This window comes from Labeo rohita, chromosome 21 (genome assembly GCF_022985175.1).
Source record: "Labeo rohita strain BAU-BD-2019 chromosome 21, IGBB_LRoh.1.0, whole genome shotgun sequence".
In the NCBI taxonomy this organism is placed as follows: domain Eukaryota; kingdom Metazoa; phylum Chordata; class Actinopteri; order Cypriniformes; family Cyprinidae; genus Labeo; species Labeo rohita.
The window spans coordinates 11,072,695-11,089,066 of NC_066889.1; the positions used below are offsets into that span (position 1 = coordinate 11,072,695).

General features: G+C 32.6%; 2 protein-coding genes across 2 annotated transcripts; one reads left to right on the top strand and one right to left on the bottom strand.

The window, feature by feature from the left end:
- Positions 1-148: 148 nt before the first annotated feature.
- rab38c (RAB38c, member of RAS oncogene family) lies at positions 149-3,932 on the bottom strand. The gene is made up of 3 exons (XM_051092449.1): positions 3,342-3,932; positions 2,595-2,875; positions 149-838 (listed from the first exon to the last, which is right to left on the bottom strand). Exons 1-3 carry the CDS (start codon positions 3,532-3,534, stop codon positions 671-673), a joined length of 642 nt encoding a protein of 213 aa, XP_050948406.1. The 5' UTR covers positions 3,535-3,932; the 3' UTR covers positions 149-670.
- Positions 3,933-5,956: 2,024 nt separating this feature from the next.
- rab39ba (RAB39B, member RAS oncogene family a) lies at positions 5,957-13,423 on the top strand. The gene is made up of 3 exons (XM_051092448.1): positions 5,957-6,296; positions 6,978-7,204; positions 9,835-13,423. Exons 2-3 carry the CDS (start codon positions 6,990-6,992, stop codon positions 10,259-10,261), a joined length of 642 nt encoding a protein of 213 aa, XP_050948405.1. The 5' UTR covers positions 5,957-6,296; positions 6,978-6,989; the 3' UTR covers positions 10,262-13,423.
- The last annotated feature ends 2,949 nt before the right edge of the window (positions 13,424-16,372 follow it).

The following is a 16,372-nucleotide window of genomic DNA, read 5'->3' on the forward strand; positions in this document are numbered from 1 at the left end:
AATCAGGTGACTGGAGAGGGGGGCGATTGGCCTGTGTCAGAATATCTGGGGTGGGCACCTTAAGGTGGAATTTCCGCACTGCTTTAAACCCCCTCTGTACATACATAAGAATGCATCAGACGGCCATTTCAGAGTCTTTAATGCTTCTTTCATTGCACAACCCTGAATTGCGCAGGACTACAATAACACATTCAAGAGCTTACATGGAGGAAAAACACTGCGTGCTTTATTTTTGTAATGCAAGAGGTTGCAGAACATTCCTACATACTGTAGCTGTGCAAGTATTAAGGCATTCTGCACATGAATCTAAATCAAAGGCCACTTTTAATAAATATCACAAGCTTTAAAAGAGCTTGCACACAAAATAGCAAGAAATGCATATTTGACTGACTTGTGTTACAAAAGACTTTGTACCTGGCTAAAATCGCAGAGCATTCACCTGTAAACATATCACTTCCAAATCGCCATCAACACGGTGCATCTAACAATGTGAGATTTCACGCTACATAATCAGCACAATCCTTCTTTACAGTTCCCACCATTTTGCTGCATTTCTTGAAGATCAATCTCATTGTTTTGGGTTTGCCATTAAATGGCTGAGTCCCCTTAAATCTATTACAAACCGCTACATGTTTTCATTTCATCTCTCTGGCTTTCATCGTCCTGTATTTTAAAATTTGGAACACGTCACGCATCTGGTTCGGACCCGTTCTTTGGTGTTGTTGTTGTAGCCGGGAAGGGCCACCACATCTGGGTCTGTGTTGTTTGTGATGTTCTCCTCATAGGCTAAAATGTGCTCCACCAGACATTTAGCTGCCGCCTCGATGTTTGTGTTGTCCTTCAGTAGGCGTAAAATGAAACATAAAGAATAAGGGTGTCAATAAAATTACAAAGCATAACCCTATATTACAGCCACAAATATCACCACTGAAAAGTCTGGGGTCAGTACAATTTCTGAATGTTTCTGAACGTAAAATATCAAGAACATGGACATTAAATGATCTTATGCTCACCAAGGATACATTTATTTGATCAGAAATACAGGAAAACTGTAATATTGTAAAATATTATTTTTATTTAAACCTCTTTAATGCTTAACGTTCAATGTTTTAAAACATTAAACTTTAAGAATATGAACATTAAAGTATCTTATGCTCACCAAGGATACATTTGTTTTAAGAGACATACAGTAAAACTGTAACATTGCAAAATATTATTACTATTTAAACTTGTTTAATGCTTAATCTTGAATGTTTTATAACATTAAACATTAAGAATGTGAACATTAAAGTCTCTTATGCTCACCATAGATACATTTGATCAGAAATACAGTAAAACTGTAATATTGTGAAATATTGTTACTATTTAAACTTGTTTAATGATTAATATTCAATGTTTTCGAACATTAAACATTAAGAATATGAACATTAAAGTCTCTTATGCTCACCCAGGCTATATTTATTTGATCAGAAATACAATAAAAACTGTAATATTGTAAAATATTACTACTATTTAATTTTTTTTAAATATAAAAATATCATTTTTTCCTCTGAATTCTTCTGAAGTCTTCAGTAATACATGATCCTTCAGAAATCATTCTAATATTAATATTACAAATTATTTTAGAGGCTGATCTGGTCCTCAAGAAACATTTCTTATGATTATCAATGCTGAAAACAGTTGAGCTGCTTAATATTTTTGTAGAAACCATGATTTTTTCAAGATTCTTTGATTAATAGAAAATTCAAAAGAACATAATTTATTTGAAATAGATTTTTTTAGGTGATAATTTATTTTATTTATTTATTTAATGCATACTTGCATTCTTACTTTTGACCAAAAGTATATATATGTGCGTATGTATGTATGTATATATATATATATATATACACACACAATTTTTTTCTTTCACATACATAATTCCTAATTCCTTATTCTAATGCATATGACACTGGATATGCCACTCATACATTACTATAACATGCACCAAAATGCCTATAACCTCGTTATAGGCATTTTGTCACATAAATTCAATATAGTACATGCACAATTTTTTGCCTTGTCCACATGTAAAGAAAGCACTGTCTATACAGCTCAGATCATGTGACATTTACCCGGGGATGAATGCAACAGTTGTATGACGTAGCATTTAATGCAACTCCACACCAGATTATGGTTTAAAATATATAGAGGCACTTGTAAACTGCGTGGTGGAATTTTAAATTGTATTAAAAAGTTAAAAACAGAAAAGCTAAATCAAATAAAAAAAGCACAGTTATAAAATGATAAGGGTGAACCAGCGTTAAAATGTTTCAGACAGTCGGGTGTCATGCCATTTATTCCAGGAACCACTTTATACCCTCAAGCACAACTATGTAACTCATTAAAAAGGGACTGTAGATAGTAAACAAAGGCCTTCCTGCTAATTAGCACAATGCATTCCTAATGTATGTGTGTTAAATGCAAACACAGCTATGCATACACAGATCCCGACATCTGTGAAAACAGAGCAGAACCAATGGATGATCATGAACATCCATGAACTATCATGAACAGATACTAGCCTGCTCAGGGTCACAAAATAAACTCCTCACCTTTGCCGAGGTCTCAAACCAGCCCACAAATCCATTCTCTTTGCAGAACGTATCAAGCTTTGGAATCTGGGAACGCAGACCCTCACGTGACTGGTCAGACTTGTTGGCTAGAAGCACAGCGGGGACAGGTTTGCCATTACTGAGAGTGACCTTTAAGTCCAGGTCGTCTTTCCATTTCAGCACTGCATCAAACGTGGAGGCTCTGGTCACATCAAATACTATGAGGGCTCCCACGGCCTCCCGATAGTAAACCCGTGTCATGTTCCCATAGCGTTCCTGTCCTATGATGAATGTGGGATGGGAAATTGGAGGTTAAACATCACTCAGACAAAAATAGAATCATGTTTTAAAATATTTAACTGTGTTATTCCTAATAATAAATCCTACTCCACTGTGTTGATCTACACTGACTGTCTCTCTGTGTGTGTGTGTGTGTGTTTATGGACTTTACCTCAAACTCTCATGTGACTTTAGCACGAGTATGAGACCAGCTGAGATTAACACAAGATACATTCCTTCACATTCACACAAGGAAACTCAGCGGGAAGAGATTCTAGAGAGGCAGTAACACTCCCTATAATGGTTTATCATATTATATGGACCACCAACACTATACAACAGTTGTCTAATATATGTTGTGCATAAATTGCCTTTTGACTAGCACCCTAAATAATGTGAATTTACCATCTTGTAAAGTAAATAAAATGTGTAACATATACAATAAAACATTTTAAGAGGATAACGTACCTGCTATGTCCCATAACTGCAGTCGGACCACTGTTTGACTGTCCCAGTGCAGGACTTTAAGAGCAAAATCCACTCCAATAGTTGCACGATAATGTTGAGAAAATATCTGATGGACGTATCGTTTGATTATTGACGTTTTTCCAACTCCGAGGTCTCCGATGACCAGAACTTTGAACAAATGTTCTTTCTGCATGACGACTTTTTTTTTAAAAAAAAGCAAATAAACACCCGGATCATAAACGCACTGACCTACTTCTTTGCAGTTGTATCACAGCTTATCCACTGATCATTGTTGTAGGATTACGGTTTGTAAGAGGCACGCGGTCTTAAAAAGTTTATATAAAGCTGAAAGTTAGGTCAAACCGCTGTCATGTTTGGGCTCGTCCTCCTTATTGAATACAAGCACAGATTGTTACACGCTTTGCCTTCCCATTAGATCCACACGAGAAAGAAAACAAAAAGAAATAACATTGATAAAAATGTATTTTAAAGTCTTTTCCTCTAAAGAACACAAATGGTAAAAGCCACGGATGAACTCTGCTTCTTCAACTACTGTCAAGTACCGAAGTGATGAATGATGGAACGCGGCCCGCCACGCCCATTAACACACGTTGCGTCATAGCCACGCCCCGTCTGAAAAAAATCTAAATATTTATTTAAAAACATTTTGTTACGTCTGTTATAATATTTAATACATTTGTAACATTTGTAAAAATCAAGATAACTTCGTGGCAGCAGTAGTAGAAATAAAATAGGCCTTATTTACTTTTATACTTTTACACCTAAGGATTATTTAATATCAGCAAAAGTGGGGTTTGCAGCATCTCCCAATGTACCTATTAAAATGCAAAATGTCAGATTGGTTTAATAATATTATTTTGATTATATTTAAATTGTATGCCTATTTAACTTTGCGAGAACAGAAGTAGTAATAATAATGTGCTTTTATAGACTACATTAAACATTTTACGTTTTGAAGATTATTTAATATCACCAAAAGTGGGATTTGCAGCACCTCCCAGTACCCATAAAATTGCAAAACGTAGGATTGTTTACATTTGTCATTATTTGGTTGACCCCAAATATTTGGTTTTACAGTAATATTTTGATTATATGTAAGTTGTATTTACACAAATAGAATTTTATTGAAGTTCTTATGAGTTTTGTGGCATTTAAAAAAATTTAATTGAGTTTCATGTCAATGTTTAAAGCAGCTGAATCTTTATTTATTTATTAATTTATTCTCTATGTGTTTGTTGCTTCAATTTATTATGTTTGTGTTTAACAATTGTAATGCATATATAAAATGTCTGTTTTAAAACTATGGTTTATGCATTTGTTCTGTATTTAGTGTCCACTTTACTTGATTTTTATACACTACCAGTCAAAAGTTTTTGAACAGTATGATTTTTACAGTTTTTTTTTTTTTTTTTTTTAAAGAAGTCTCTTCAGCTTTCCAAGCCTGCATTTATTTGATCAAAAGTACGGCAAAAACAGAAATATTTTTACTGAAATATATTTGAAATATTTTACTATTTAAATTAACTGTTTCCTATTTAAATATATTTTAAACTATAATTTTTTCCTGTGATTTCAAAGCTGAATTTTTAGCATCATCTAATGTTCTGATTTACTGCTCAAAAACATTTTTTATTATTATTATGTTGAAAACAGCAGTAGATTTTTTTTCAGGTTTCTTTGATAAATAGAAAGTTCAGAAGAACAGCATTTATCTGAAATTGAACTATTTTGTAACATTATACATGTCTTTATCATCAATTTTGATCAATATAAATCATCCATGATAAATAAACTTATTAATTTCTATAACTTCTTTACCAAATATTGATTAAAAAAATGTTTCTTGAACAGCAAATCAGCATATTTGTTATTATTATGTTGTAAACAGCAGAGTAGAATTTTTTTTTTTTCAGGTTTCTTTGATAAATAGAAAGTTCAGAACAGCATTTATATGAAATAGAAATCCTTTGTAATATTATAAATGTCTTTTATCATCAATTTTGATACATTTAAAGCATCCTTGCTAAATAAAAATATTAATTTCTACAATTTCTTTCCCAAATATAGATAAAAAATGTTTCTTGAACAGCAAATCAACATATTAGAATGATTTCTGAACGATCATGTGACACTAAAGACTGGAGTAATGATGCTAAAAATTAGCTTTGATCACAGGAATAAATAATTTTAAAATATATTCAAATAGAAAACAGTTAATTTAAATAATAAACATATTTAAACCTTAAATTGTATTTGCTGTATTTTGGATCAAATGAACGCAGGCTTGGTGAGCAGAAGAGTCTTTTTGAAAAAACATTAAAAATCTTACTGTTCAAAAACTTTTGACTGGTAGTGTATATAAAAATAACAATTTGAATTAAAATGCTCAAAATGAAATGAAGCTGAGGGTAGTGATGAGAGCTGGCATATTAATTATTTTGAAAAAAAAAAAAAAGAAAGCATCAGTTATGCTTAAGTGTAGTTGCCAGTATAACGCCTCCTGAAAGTGCAGAACGAGGAGGCAGAGATTTGCGACACCGCCAGCAGTGCGTCGCTCCATCAGTTCTTACGGTAATGGTACTGATGAGGGATGAGTCAGGCTATATGATGCTGATGATACTGCCATTTCATCAGCACATTTTCACAAACATCTCTTTATCCCTAATCATGAGACTGACAATATGAATTTACAAAGAATTTATGGGCATTCCGAAAGTAACAGGTCTTAATACAAACGCCCCAGTCGATTATGGTCAAGCGCTTGGTCTTTTAGTGCATATTCAAAGCGGGACTAGTTGCACATTTATCCTCAAAAACATTCGGGTGTGCTTGGATGCCTTGCCTGGGAACGTCACGGTATTTTACGCTTTCTGCCTGAAAGACAGCGAAGAATATGGGGCTTGCCATCCTCAGACACTGAGAAGCATAACCAAGGTAATAATTACACGAAAGATACATTATTATGTGCTCACAGAGCGATTTCTCTAAACAAGTGCTATGCTCGACTCACAGGCCTGCAAGCATCTACAATGCTTTAGCTAGCTTTAGGAACTCGTAGGATATAGAGACGCGATGTTGTTTTAAGATTCATAATGTTTTGGGTACTAGGTCGTGATAAACAGTTTATTATTAATTAGGAAAATATAAAAAATATATTACGTTTTAACATAAAAATACAGCTCTGATACTTACACAACCGCTGAGATACACGTAGGCCTGGTCAAAAATGAATTTATAAACACATTTTGGTCATTCTGACCAAATTTGCAACATCATTCCAGTGTGTAAATGTATAATAGTTTGGACTGCCATACAAATTAAGGGTCTCGCATCATATGTGGAATAAGGTAATTACACATAACATCTATTTGAATGATAGTCGTCCATTTAAAGAACGAGGCTCAGCTGATAGTCCACTCTAATACACATCTACATGACCTGATCCTTAAAAATGCCTTTCATGATAATAAGGTCATAATAATAATGTCTTTGAGTTAAATAAAACACAAAAATGAAAATTCTAAGGATGATCTAGGTGAACTATATGCACATTGTTGGGTTTATTCAGAAAATGTTTTTCACTTTTTGACTGACAAAACACTTATTTGTTGACAGATCAAATAAGATATGGAAGCTATATGGCTGTACCAGTTCCGGCTGATTGTCATTGGCGACTCGACGGTGGGGAAGTCATGTTTGATCAGACGTTTCACAGAAGGACGTTTTGCACAGGTGTCTGATCCTACTGTTGGCGTAGACTTCTTCTCCCGTCTGGTGGAGATTGAACCAGGCAAACGCATCAAGCTTCAGATCTGGGACACGGCAGGCCAAGAGAGATTCAGGTACATCTGGTGGTATTTGATGACATTGTGCATGTAGCTATCCCAGGCACTATTTAATTGTGTAAAGAATTCAAAATAGGAGATTAGTGTACACCTAAACATCGACAAAATTCATTTTTTGCAGATAATTGCATTTCAAATGTACAGTCTTTCTCTTCCAGGAAAACAAGCCAAAACTATTAATGCCTCATGTGCTACATAGACTTTTTCACCAGTCAATTGTTTTGTAAAATGAGAACGTCCCTCCCCTGCAACCCACTAACGTAGTAAACCCGATTGGCTATTTTTTGAAAGGCACAAGCTATTTTATACGTACATATCAACACAGTTGTCCAATGATTTCATTGTGCTTAAGTTAATTTTAGGATTTACATTTTTTTATTTAAAAAATCTAAATTGGAATGGCCTCACATGCTATTTTTTTCATATTTAGATTTTATCGATTTTAAATTTTCCCTATAAGAGGATGGTACATATAATCTAAGACATTAAATACAAGTAAAATTTTAGTTACACTGACAGAATAAATATTACTTTACTAATAATGTTAAAGAGATAGTTCACCCAAAAATAAAAATTCTGACATTAATTACTCACCCTCATGCCGTTCCAAACCTGTAAGACCTTTGTACATTTTCGGAACACAAATTCATTTTCATTTTTGGGTGAACTATCCCTTTGATAATCAATAAAAATATTCAATAACCATTGCAGTTGTGGCCTTATTAACAGTGAAAAAACATGAAGTAAATTTCACAAATAATTACATAGAAACGGCAAGTCACACATTGAAATAAATCTTAAATTATGAAGAAGAAAAACTTTGATAATAGATAATCTTTGTTTTATTTACAACTTCAAAAACCTTTTTTAATGTACTAGCTTAGTACCAAATCCATATGTAAGTTTATGTTTCTTATTACACATTTATTGAGACTATATACACAAAAAAGGACACATTTGCTTCACACATTAACTTTTTTCCATAGGTGGATATTTTTATGATTTCAAACTTTAACATTTTTTCTTATCTTAAACCTAATTCTTCAATACAATTTCCTGTTTGAGTTGTTAAAATTCCTATACTAGATCTCGTCTTAGTGGAAAAATATAATCATCCACTCACTGTGTGCATAACTAAATGATGTCAGAACAGATATTTTTGACGTTACGCATCTGAAAAAGATCAAGAATGAATTTTTTAATTAGAAATGAAAAACAAGCTCATGATAGAAGAGGTGTGTCATTACAAATAAACTGCAGTTTTTATGAATTTTTTAATTACATTGTGAAATATGAGCATCATATTAGTCACTTCATTACATACTTATACTCTTTCAAACCAGTCACTAATTTGTGGGGCTGTAATAAAATTTTCCTTATAAGGGTCTGGTACATGCAATATAAGACATTAAATACAAATAAAATAACATTTAACACATTTATTGTGACTATATACACAAAAGAGGATACGTTTCCCTCATAAATTAACTTTTTTCCAAATCTGGATATTTTTATGACCTCAAACTTTCCCCTTTTTTCTTACATTAAACCTGATTCTTCAATAAAATTTCTTGGTTGAGTTGTTAAAATTCCTATACCTGGTGTCAGTGGAAGAATATAATCCATTAATTGTGTGCATAACCTGATAAATTTCTTCAGTTGTAAATAAAGATTCATCAGATTCTTGATTTCAGCCCTAGTGAAAAATAATATACTGAAATGTATTTAAAATACATTTATTTTATGCTAAGCATACTACAAATACACTTACAAATTATGTACTTAATAAAAAAAACATGCAATTGTATGTTTATTATACTAAACTGGTATATTTAAAGTTTGCTAAATTGGAACAACTAATTTTGTACTTAATGCACTTTAATTGTGCAGAAGTAGTGCTGAAGTCCAACTGAAGATATTAAGGATATTTCATTGTGCTTAAGTGGAACTACTGCAAGTATATTTTAGGTACACTTTAAATAATATCATTATTTAAATGCTAAATATTTAAAGATCATACAATCCTCACCAATAGTGACATTAAAACATATTTTAGGCTTAATATTAAGAAATGTGCATTGTGCACAAGTAGTACTCCAAATCAAGTTCAATTACAATTTTTATATCAGTAAGTCTCGAGTGATATGTCAGTAAACTGATAGATAATAGACTTGAACTACACTTAATATGAAATAAATGCATTTTGAATCTTACTTTTCTTTTTTTTTGGACCAGGGAGGACAGATATTTTTGACTTTACGACCTCCAAAAAATATCCAGAATGAATTTTAACTCAGAAATGAAAAACATGCTCATTATAGAAGAGCTGTGTCATTACATATGAATTAGATTTTTAATGTATTTTTGAATTACATTGATAAAATCTATTTTAAGCCAGTCCCTAATTTCTGGGATTTCAGGCTGTAATAGCTTTCATACCGGCTATCAGCACTAAATCCCATCATGTATTTACAGGCTAGTTTATTTCTAATTATATAAAAAATTATTTATCCATTTGAATATAAAATACTGCTCATCCACAGCCGTTCATTCGTATGATGTAATATGCAACGTGTTCCCGCCACCTGTCTGATACCGTCTGCTCTTCTCCTCTGTATGTGATCTAGATCTATCACAAGGGCTTATTATCGTAATTCAGTGGGTGGCCTTTTGCTTTTCGACATCACCAACCGCCGCTCCTTCCAGAATGTCCACGAATGGCTGGAGGAAGCGCGCAGTCACGTGCAGCCGCATAGCATTGTCTTCTTACTGGTCGGCCACAAGTGTGACCTGGAGCAGCAGCGGCAGGTGAGCCAGCAGGAGGCCGAAAAACTGGCGGCCGCTTACGGCATGCGCTACGTGGAGACCTCGGCCCGTGACGCCATAAACGTAGAGCGGGCCTTCACGGAGCTGACGCGCGACATCTACGAGCTGGTCAAAAGCGGTGACATCACTATCCAGGAGGGCTGGGAGGGCGTTAAGAGCGGTTTCGTCCCCAACGTGGTGCATTCGTCCGAGGAGGTGACCAAGAGCGACCGTCGCTGCCTCTGTTGATCAAGTGACTTCTGTATCATGCTCCTTCACTGCAAAACCAGTGCTGTCGTTCTCCCTTAGCTTGACAACCCACAAATACTCTCATCCCTTCGATCAATGTTTCCTGCTTTCATAGTTAAAGTTCCGATTCTCTTTAAAGCCAATTCAAGTAATGACCTTAATATCAGCAAATGTGAATTTCCTGGAGCTTTAGCACTTCTTGTTGGTTAATCTGGCAGGATGGAACCTGGAGAACTGAGTCGTGGGAACAAAATGCAGAAACACTGATTCTTTGGAGCAAAGACTGATCTGAAGTTTATACCAAAAGTAATGATGGACCATTTGAGAGCATGTACAGGAGGACCACACCAGTCCAAACATCCCATTGGACTATATAGCCCCTAATGTGTTCACTAAAGATACCATTAATAATAATAATTTCCTGTAATTCCTTTTTGAGTGAAATTCCTAGTTTTGTTCAGCAAAGATGCATTGAATTGATCAAAGGTGACAGTAAAGACATCAATAATATGTGACCCTGGACCACAAAACCAGTCTTAATAGCAATAGCCGAAAATACATTATTTGGGTCAAAATTATTGTTTTTTTCCTACTGTAAATATATCAAAACCTAATTTTTCATTAGTAATATGCATGGCTAAGAACTTCATTTGGACAACTTTAGAGTTGATTTTCTCAATATTTAGATTTTTTTGTACCCTCAGATTCCAGATTTTCAAATAGTATTTCAGCCAAGCTACACATCAATTGAAAGCTTATATATTCAGCTTTCAGATGATGTAGAAATACAAATTTACCCTTATGACTAGTTTTGTGGTCCAGGGTTGCGTATTACAGAAGTTCAAATATAAAAAGTATCAATGGATCATCAACAACATTAAGCAGCACAACTGTTTTTACCATTGATAATTATAAGAAATGTTTCTTGGCCACCAAATCAGCATATTAAAATGATTTCTGAAGCACCGTGAGATACTGAAGAACGGAGTTTTGACTATTGACTACTTTGCTGTTACAGGAATTAATTACATTTTAAAATATAATAGAAAACATTCAAACAGTAATAATGTTTCACAATATTGCCATTTTACTGTTTTTGATCAAGTAAATGCAGACTTGGTGAGAATAACAGACTTAATGTTCAGCAGGGGGTGAAATTCTGTTCCTTATGGTCAAGCCTTATCGCCTGACGAGAAGAAGATGAGAAATCTCGTATTGGCATATGGATTACCATTTGCATAACCAGTTTTACTACAAATACAGTAGAGGTCAAAAGTTTGCATCCCCCTTCCAGAGTAATTAAAAATGTTCTTTTTTTTTTTAACCAAAATAAGAGGAATAATACAAAATGCATGTTGTTGTTTATTTAGTACTGACCTGAATAAGTTATTTCACATAAAAGATGTTTACATGTAGTCCACAAGAGAAAATAATAGTTGAATTTATAAAAATGACCCTGTTGAAAAGTTTACATACACTTGATCCTTAATACTGTGTTGTTACCTGAATGATCCACAGCTGTTTGTTTTTTTGTTTTTTTTGTTTTTTTTGTTTAGTGAGTCTTTTGTTTATCATGAACAGTCAAACTGTCAGAAAAATCCTTTTTGCATTTAGAGCCGGGGGTGAAAACTTTTGAACAGAATGAAGATGTGTACATTTTTCTTATTTTGTCTGATCTTCAAATTTAAAAAGTTTTCACCCCCCCGGCTTACTTCTGGAGCATCAGTGAGCATTTGAACCTTCTGTAATAGTTGTATATGAGTCCCTCAGTTGTCCTCAGTGTGAAAAGATGGATCTCAAAATCATACGATCATTGCTGGAAAGGGTTCAAATACACAAAAATGCTGAAAAACCAAAGAATTTCTGGGACCTGAAAGATTACTCTGAAGAACAGCAGGCAGTTTGACTGTTCAGGACAAACAAGGGACTCATAAACAACTATCATTAAACAGAAAAACACAACTGTGGATCATTCAGGTAACAACACAGTATTGAGAATCAAGTGTATGTAAACTTTTGAACTGGGTCATTTTTATAAATTCAGCTATTATTTTCTCTTGTGGACTATATGTAAACATCTTTTATGTGAAATATCTTATTTAGGTCAGTACTAAATAAACAATAACATGCATTTTGTATGATCCCTCTTATTTTGGTAAAATAACTAACATTTTTAATGATTCTGAAAGGGGGATGAAAACTTTTGACTTCAACTGTACCATGGGTTAAACTATGCTTATTGTAGCAAAATCATGGTTAATTTGTGGTTACCATGGTTTAACTATAGTAACCATGATTTTTTGGTTTTATTTGTAGTAAAACCATGGTTAATTTTCATAAGGTGAGGTCATACCAATAATAGGGAACGTAAGAAGTCCTTTTTTTCTTCAGGATGCACCCTCATGATTGTTAAATAATTTAATAAAAGGCATTTTGAATCGCTACATTCAAATCTCTGAGATCATCTGTCAACCTTCCAGAGAATGTTCAGTTATGGGGAGCTACATTTGAATTTCCCGCCTTTTTCCCCTCATTCAGAATGGGTCATGATATCACCACAGGCAGATTTCCAGAGACTTTACCTACATATCTATTTGTAAAGCACCGTTAAATCATGTCCCTGATTTTTCTGGTTTGGTTCTTCTTAATAAAGTTCACTCTTTCATAACTGTTGCCTGTCACTTGAGGTTAGTAGCTGCTGAGATGTACGTTTTTTGACTTACAGACTAATACAATGTCATTTAGCTGACTGAAATGACTATTAACTGTGTATTTATTGATCTTGTGTGAGAGATGAGATGAACTATCAATAAAATGTGTGACAAAAGACTGTGTCTAACAAATGATTTCCTTATGTATTAAAGCCACAACAATCAGCCTCCGTTGTTTTGCGAAACATTTTATTTTAAAAAAAGAAAAACATGAACAGAATTTTTATAATACAGCTCATTTTCTTTGTACATGGCGTGAATATTTACAGTTTTTAAAAAACCCCAAAGACAAAATATATATATTTATATACTGATAAACATGTAACACTACAAGTGTATCTCAAAGGCATATGACTCGGTATGTATTGATATCTACCAACCACCTTTGAGGTACATTTGAAACTTCAGGCACGGATCTACAGGAGACGTACGTCTCCACATTGAATCAAAACTTGATTGTAATGCCTGGGATCAGACAACAATGCGTCATCTGACATGTTTACATGCTAAACTTTACATGTCTGCTACATGTAAACAAAACCATTTTCAGCTGATTGTGAAAGACAAATATAATAGCAAAGCTATACAAAAATATGCTTCTAATCAAGTCATAATGTTAATATAGTAAAGACAAAATGGGTTTAAAAATAATAGTGGTTTTAAACAACTTCTACTCTATTTCGTCCTGTAGACAAGCCTCTGTTGCTCTCCGATTATCTAAACACAGATAGGTTACATTACGGAGCTGAATCTCAGCATCCTGAAAGACTTAAATATTCATACTACTGTATAAAACATCACAAAGGTATGATGGGAGCACAAGATAATCGACAAGTTTGATTGAGCAACAGTAAACTAGTATTCCACTACATTACAAAAAAATCTACAATAAACAACAGAAATAGGTGACGTGAGCTCAACAGCCAAGCTGCCAAGAAAAAGTTTCAATAGAAACTAAAATAATAATAATAATAATAATATATAACAATAATCTGGTCAAAAATAGTGACACTTTTTTCTTAAGTATCTACACCTTCAGATATGAAAGAAAGGCCATACGAAGCCAGTTTTTGTAGTTCTTCATTCTTCAGGCAAGTTTAGGTTTAAACCTTGACCTGTCAGTTGGTTATTTTTGCAGACAAAGTTAGCATAGTTCCTGCTCAAAGTTAATCCAGTTAAAAATTAATGATTATTATGAGTTATTTCCTTCAAACAATATAAGTAGCTTTTAGAATCCTTCAAGTCAGTGGAGGTTATTGTAAAATTACAAGTTGATACAGATAACCATAGATACACTACTGTTCAAAAGTTTGGAGTTCTTACAATTTTTTTAAATGCTTATGACAAGTCTCTTATTAAACATAAAATATTAAACATGTTTGAAATAATCTGACTGGATGGTGGGGTTTTTTCCCCCTCCAAATTCCATTTTTTCCGTTGGTTTTTCTTTTTATTTGTCCATTAAAATTTTTCTGGATACCATTTTAATGACTAAATTTCAGTATTAAAAGCATGTCTCATTTGTTAATGAAAATTTAAAATACAAAATAATTTATTAAAAGTAAAATGACATTTTAGGACCCTATAAAATCTGTTTTGTTTTTCCCCACAAATGTTGTTTTATTTTTCCTAAATTCTATGTTTTTTGTTTCTTTATTTCCGTAATTAATTAAAAGTTTAAGAAAAAAATTAAATTTTAATGACCCTATGAAATCAGTTTTGTTTTACCCCTTAAATTGTGTTTTATGTTTCCCAAATTCCATATTTTCTTTTTTAATTCCTATAATTAAAAGTTAAAAAAAAAAAATAAATTTTTTAAGAACCCTATGAGATCTGTTTTGTTTTTCCCCCAAATTCTGTTTTATTTTTCCCAAATTACATGTTTTTTTGTTTGTTTTAATTTCTAAAATTTCTAAAGTTTAAGAAAAATTAAAATTAGTTTTGTTTTCATCTCCCAAATTCTGTTTTATTGTTCTTAAATTCCATGTTTTCTGTTTTATTTCCTATAATTTATTAAAAGTTGAAGAAAAATTACATTTTTAGGACCCTGTAAAATCTGTTTTGTTTTTCCCCACAAATTCTGTTTTATTGTTCTGACATTCCATGTTTTCCATTTTAATTTTCATAATTTATTAAAAGTTTAAGAACAATTAAAAATGTTTTAGAACCCTGAGATCTGGTTTGTTTCCCCCCAAATTCAGTTTTAATTTTTCCCAAATTCCATGTTTTCTTTGTTTGTTTGTTTGTTTGTTTGTTTTGTTTTAATTTCTAAAATTTATTAAGTTTAAGAAAAATTAAATGTTTAGGACTCTGTTTTGTTTACCTCTCCCAAATTCTATCTAATTCTATCCAATTGTTCTTAAATTCCATGTTTTCTTCCATGTTTTAATTTGTATAATTTATTAAACGTTTAAGAAATTCTGTTTTATTTTTCTCAAATTCATATAAGTCTTCTATACTCCTTTTATTTGTTTGAAAAAAACTGTAAAATTATGAAATAATATTTTAACTCTAAATAACCCCTTTCTGTTTTGATATATTTTAAAATATAATTTATTCCTGTGATGGTAAAGCTGAATTTTCAAAAGTAATTACCCCAATTCTCAGTGCATTTAGAATTCATTATGATATACTAATCTTGTACATTTAATATTTTAATGCACTCTAAAGTTAATCATTAATATTATAATCATTTTTTTCAAGATTCTTTGAGGGCAATTATTTAAAATAGAAATATTATGTAATATTAAACATGTCTTCAGTGTCAATTTTCAATTTAAGGCATCCTTCCAGAATAAGAGTATTAAATTCCACTTCTTCAAAAAATAAATAAATGAATTAAATTAAACCTCTAAACTTTTGAACAGTAGTGTAAATAGTTTTGGCAGAAACAATAGTTACGAAGGCAACCTTCCAGAAGCAGTTTGCTAAAGTAAAATCATCAAGTTTAAGGAAGTTGGATGGGTAAACTATATAAAACATGTCCATATAAAACAGTTTGGCCAAAAAATAATTTAGTATTTTGTAAAACGGAACAGATTCTGGAGCAACCTCGTATAATCCATTCAAAACTCTCTCTCTCACACACTCACACTTTAAAATACTTTCATTTTATACCACATCGGCGAATAACATTACCTTAACATACAGCAGTCATACTTAGTAACGGAAACCGTTTTTCTATCCATTCACTCTTATACACGTGGGATTTTAGCAATGCTAAAATGTCTAAAAGCTTTTAAGTCAGTTTCAGTTCTTCAATTATTCTGTCTAACAGTAAGCAATGACCACAAATACTGTTTAACGGTGTTGCCATTTTCAAATTCTGAACACTAGGGGTCCCTGTGGTACTTCACAACCTCATGTTGAGAAGCCAGGAGGTGGAAGGAGACTATTTGGA

Coding starts and splice junctions, on each gene's coding strand:
- rab38c (XM_051092449.1), bottom strand. CDS start 3,534: ATGCAGAAAGAACATTTGTTCAAAGTTCTGGTCATCGGAGACCTCGGA. Junction 2,876..3,341: donor GCAGTTATGGGACATAGCAG/GTACGTTATCCT, acceptor CATTCATCATAG/GACAGGAACGCTATGGGAAC. Junction 839..2,594: donor GGTTTGAGACCTCGGCAAAG/GTGAGGAGTTTA, acceptor CGCCTACTGAAG/GACAACACAAACATCGAGGC.
- rab39ba (XM_051092448.1), top strand. CDS start 6,990: ATGGAAGCTATATGGCTGTACCAGTTCCGGCTGATTGTCATTGGCGAC. Junction 7,205..9,834: donor GCAGGCCAAGAGAGATTCAG/GTACATCTGGTG, acceptor TATGTGATCTAG/ATCTATCACAAGGGCTTATT.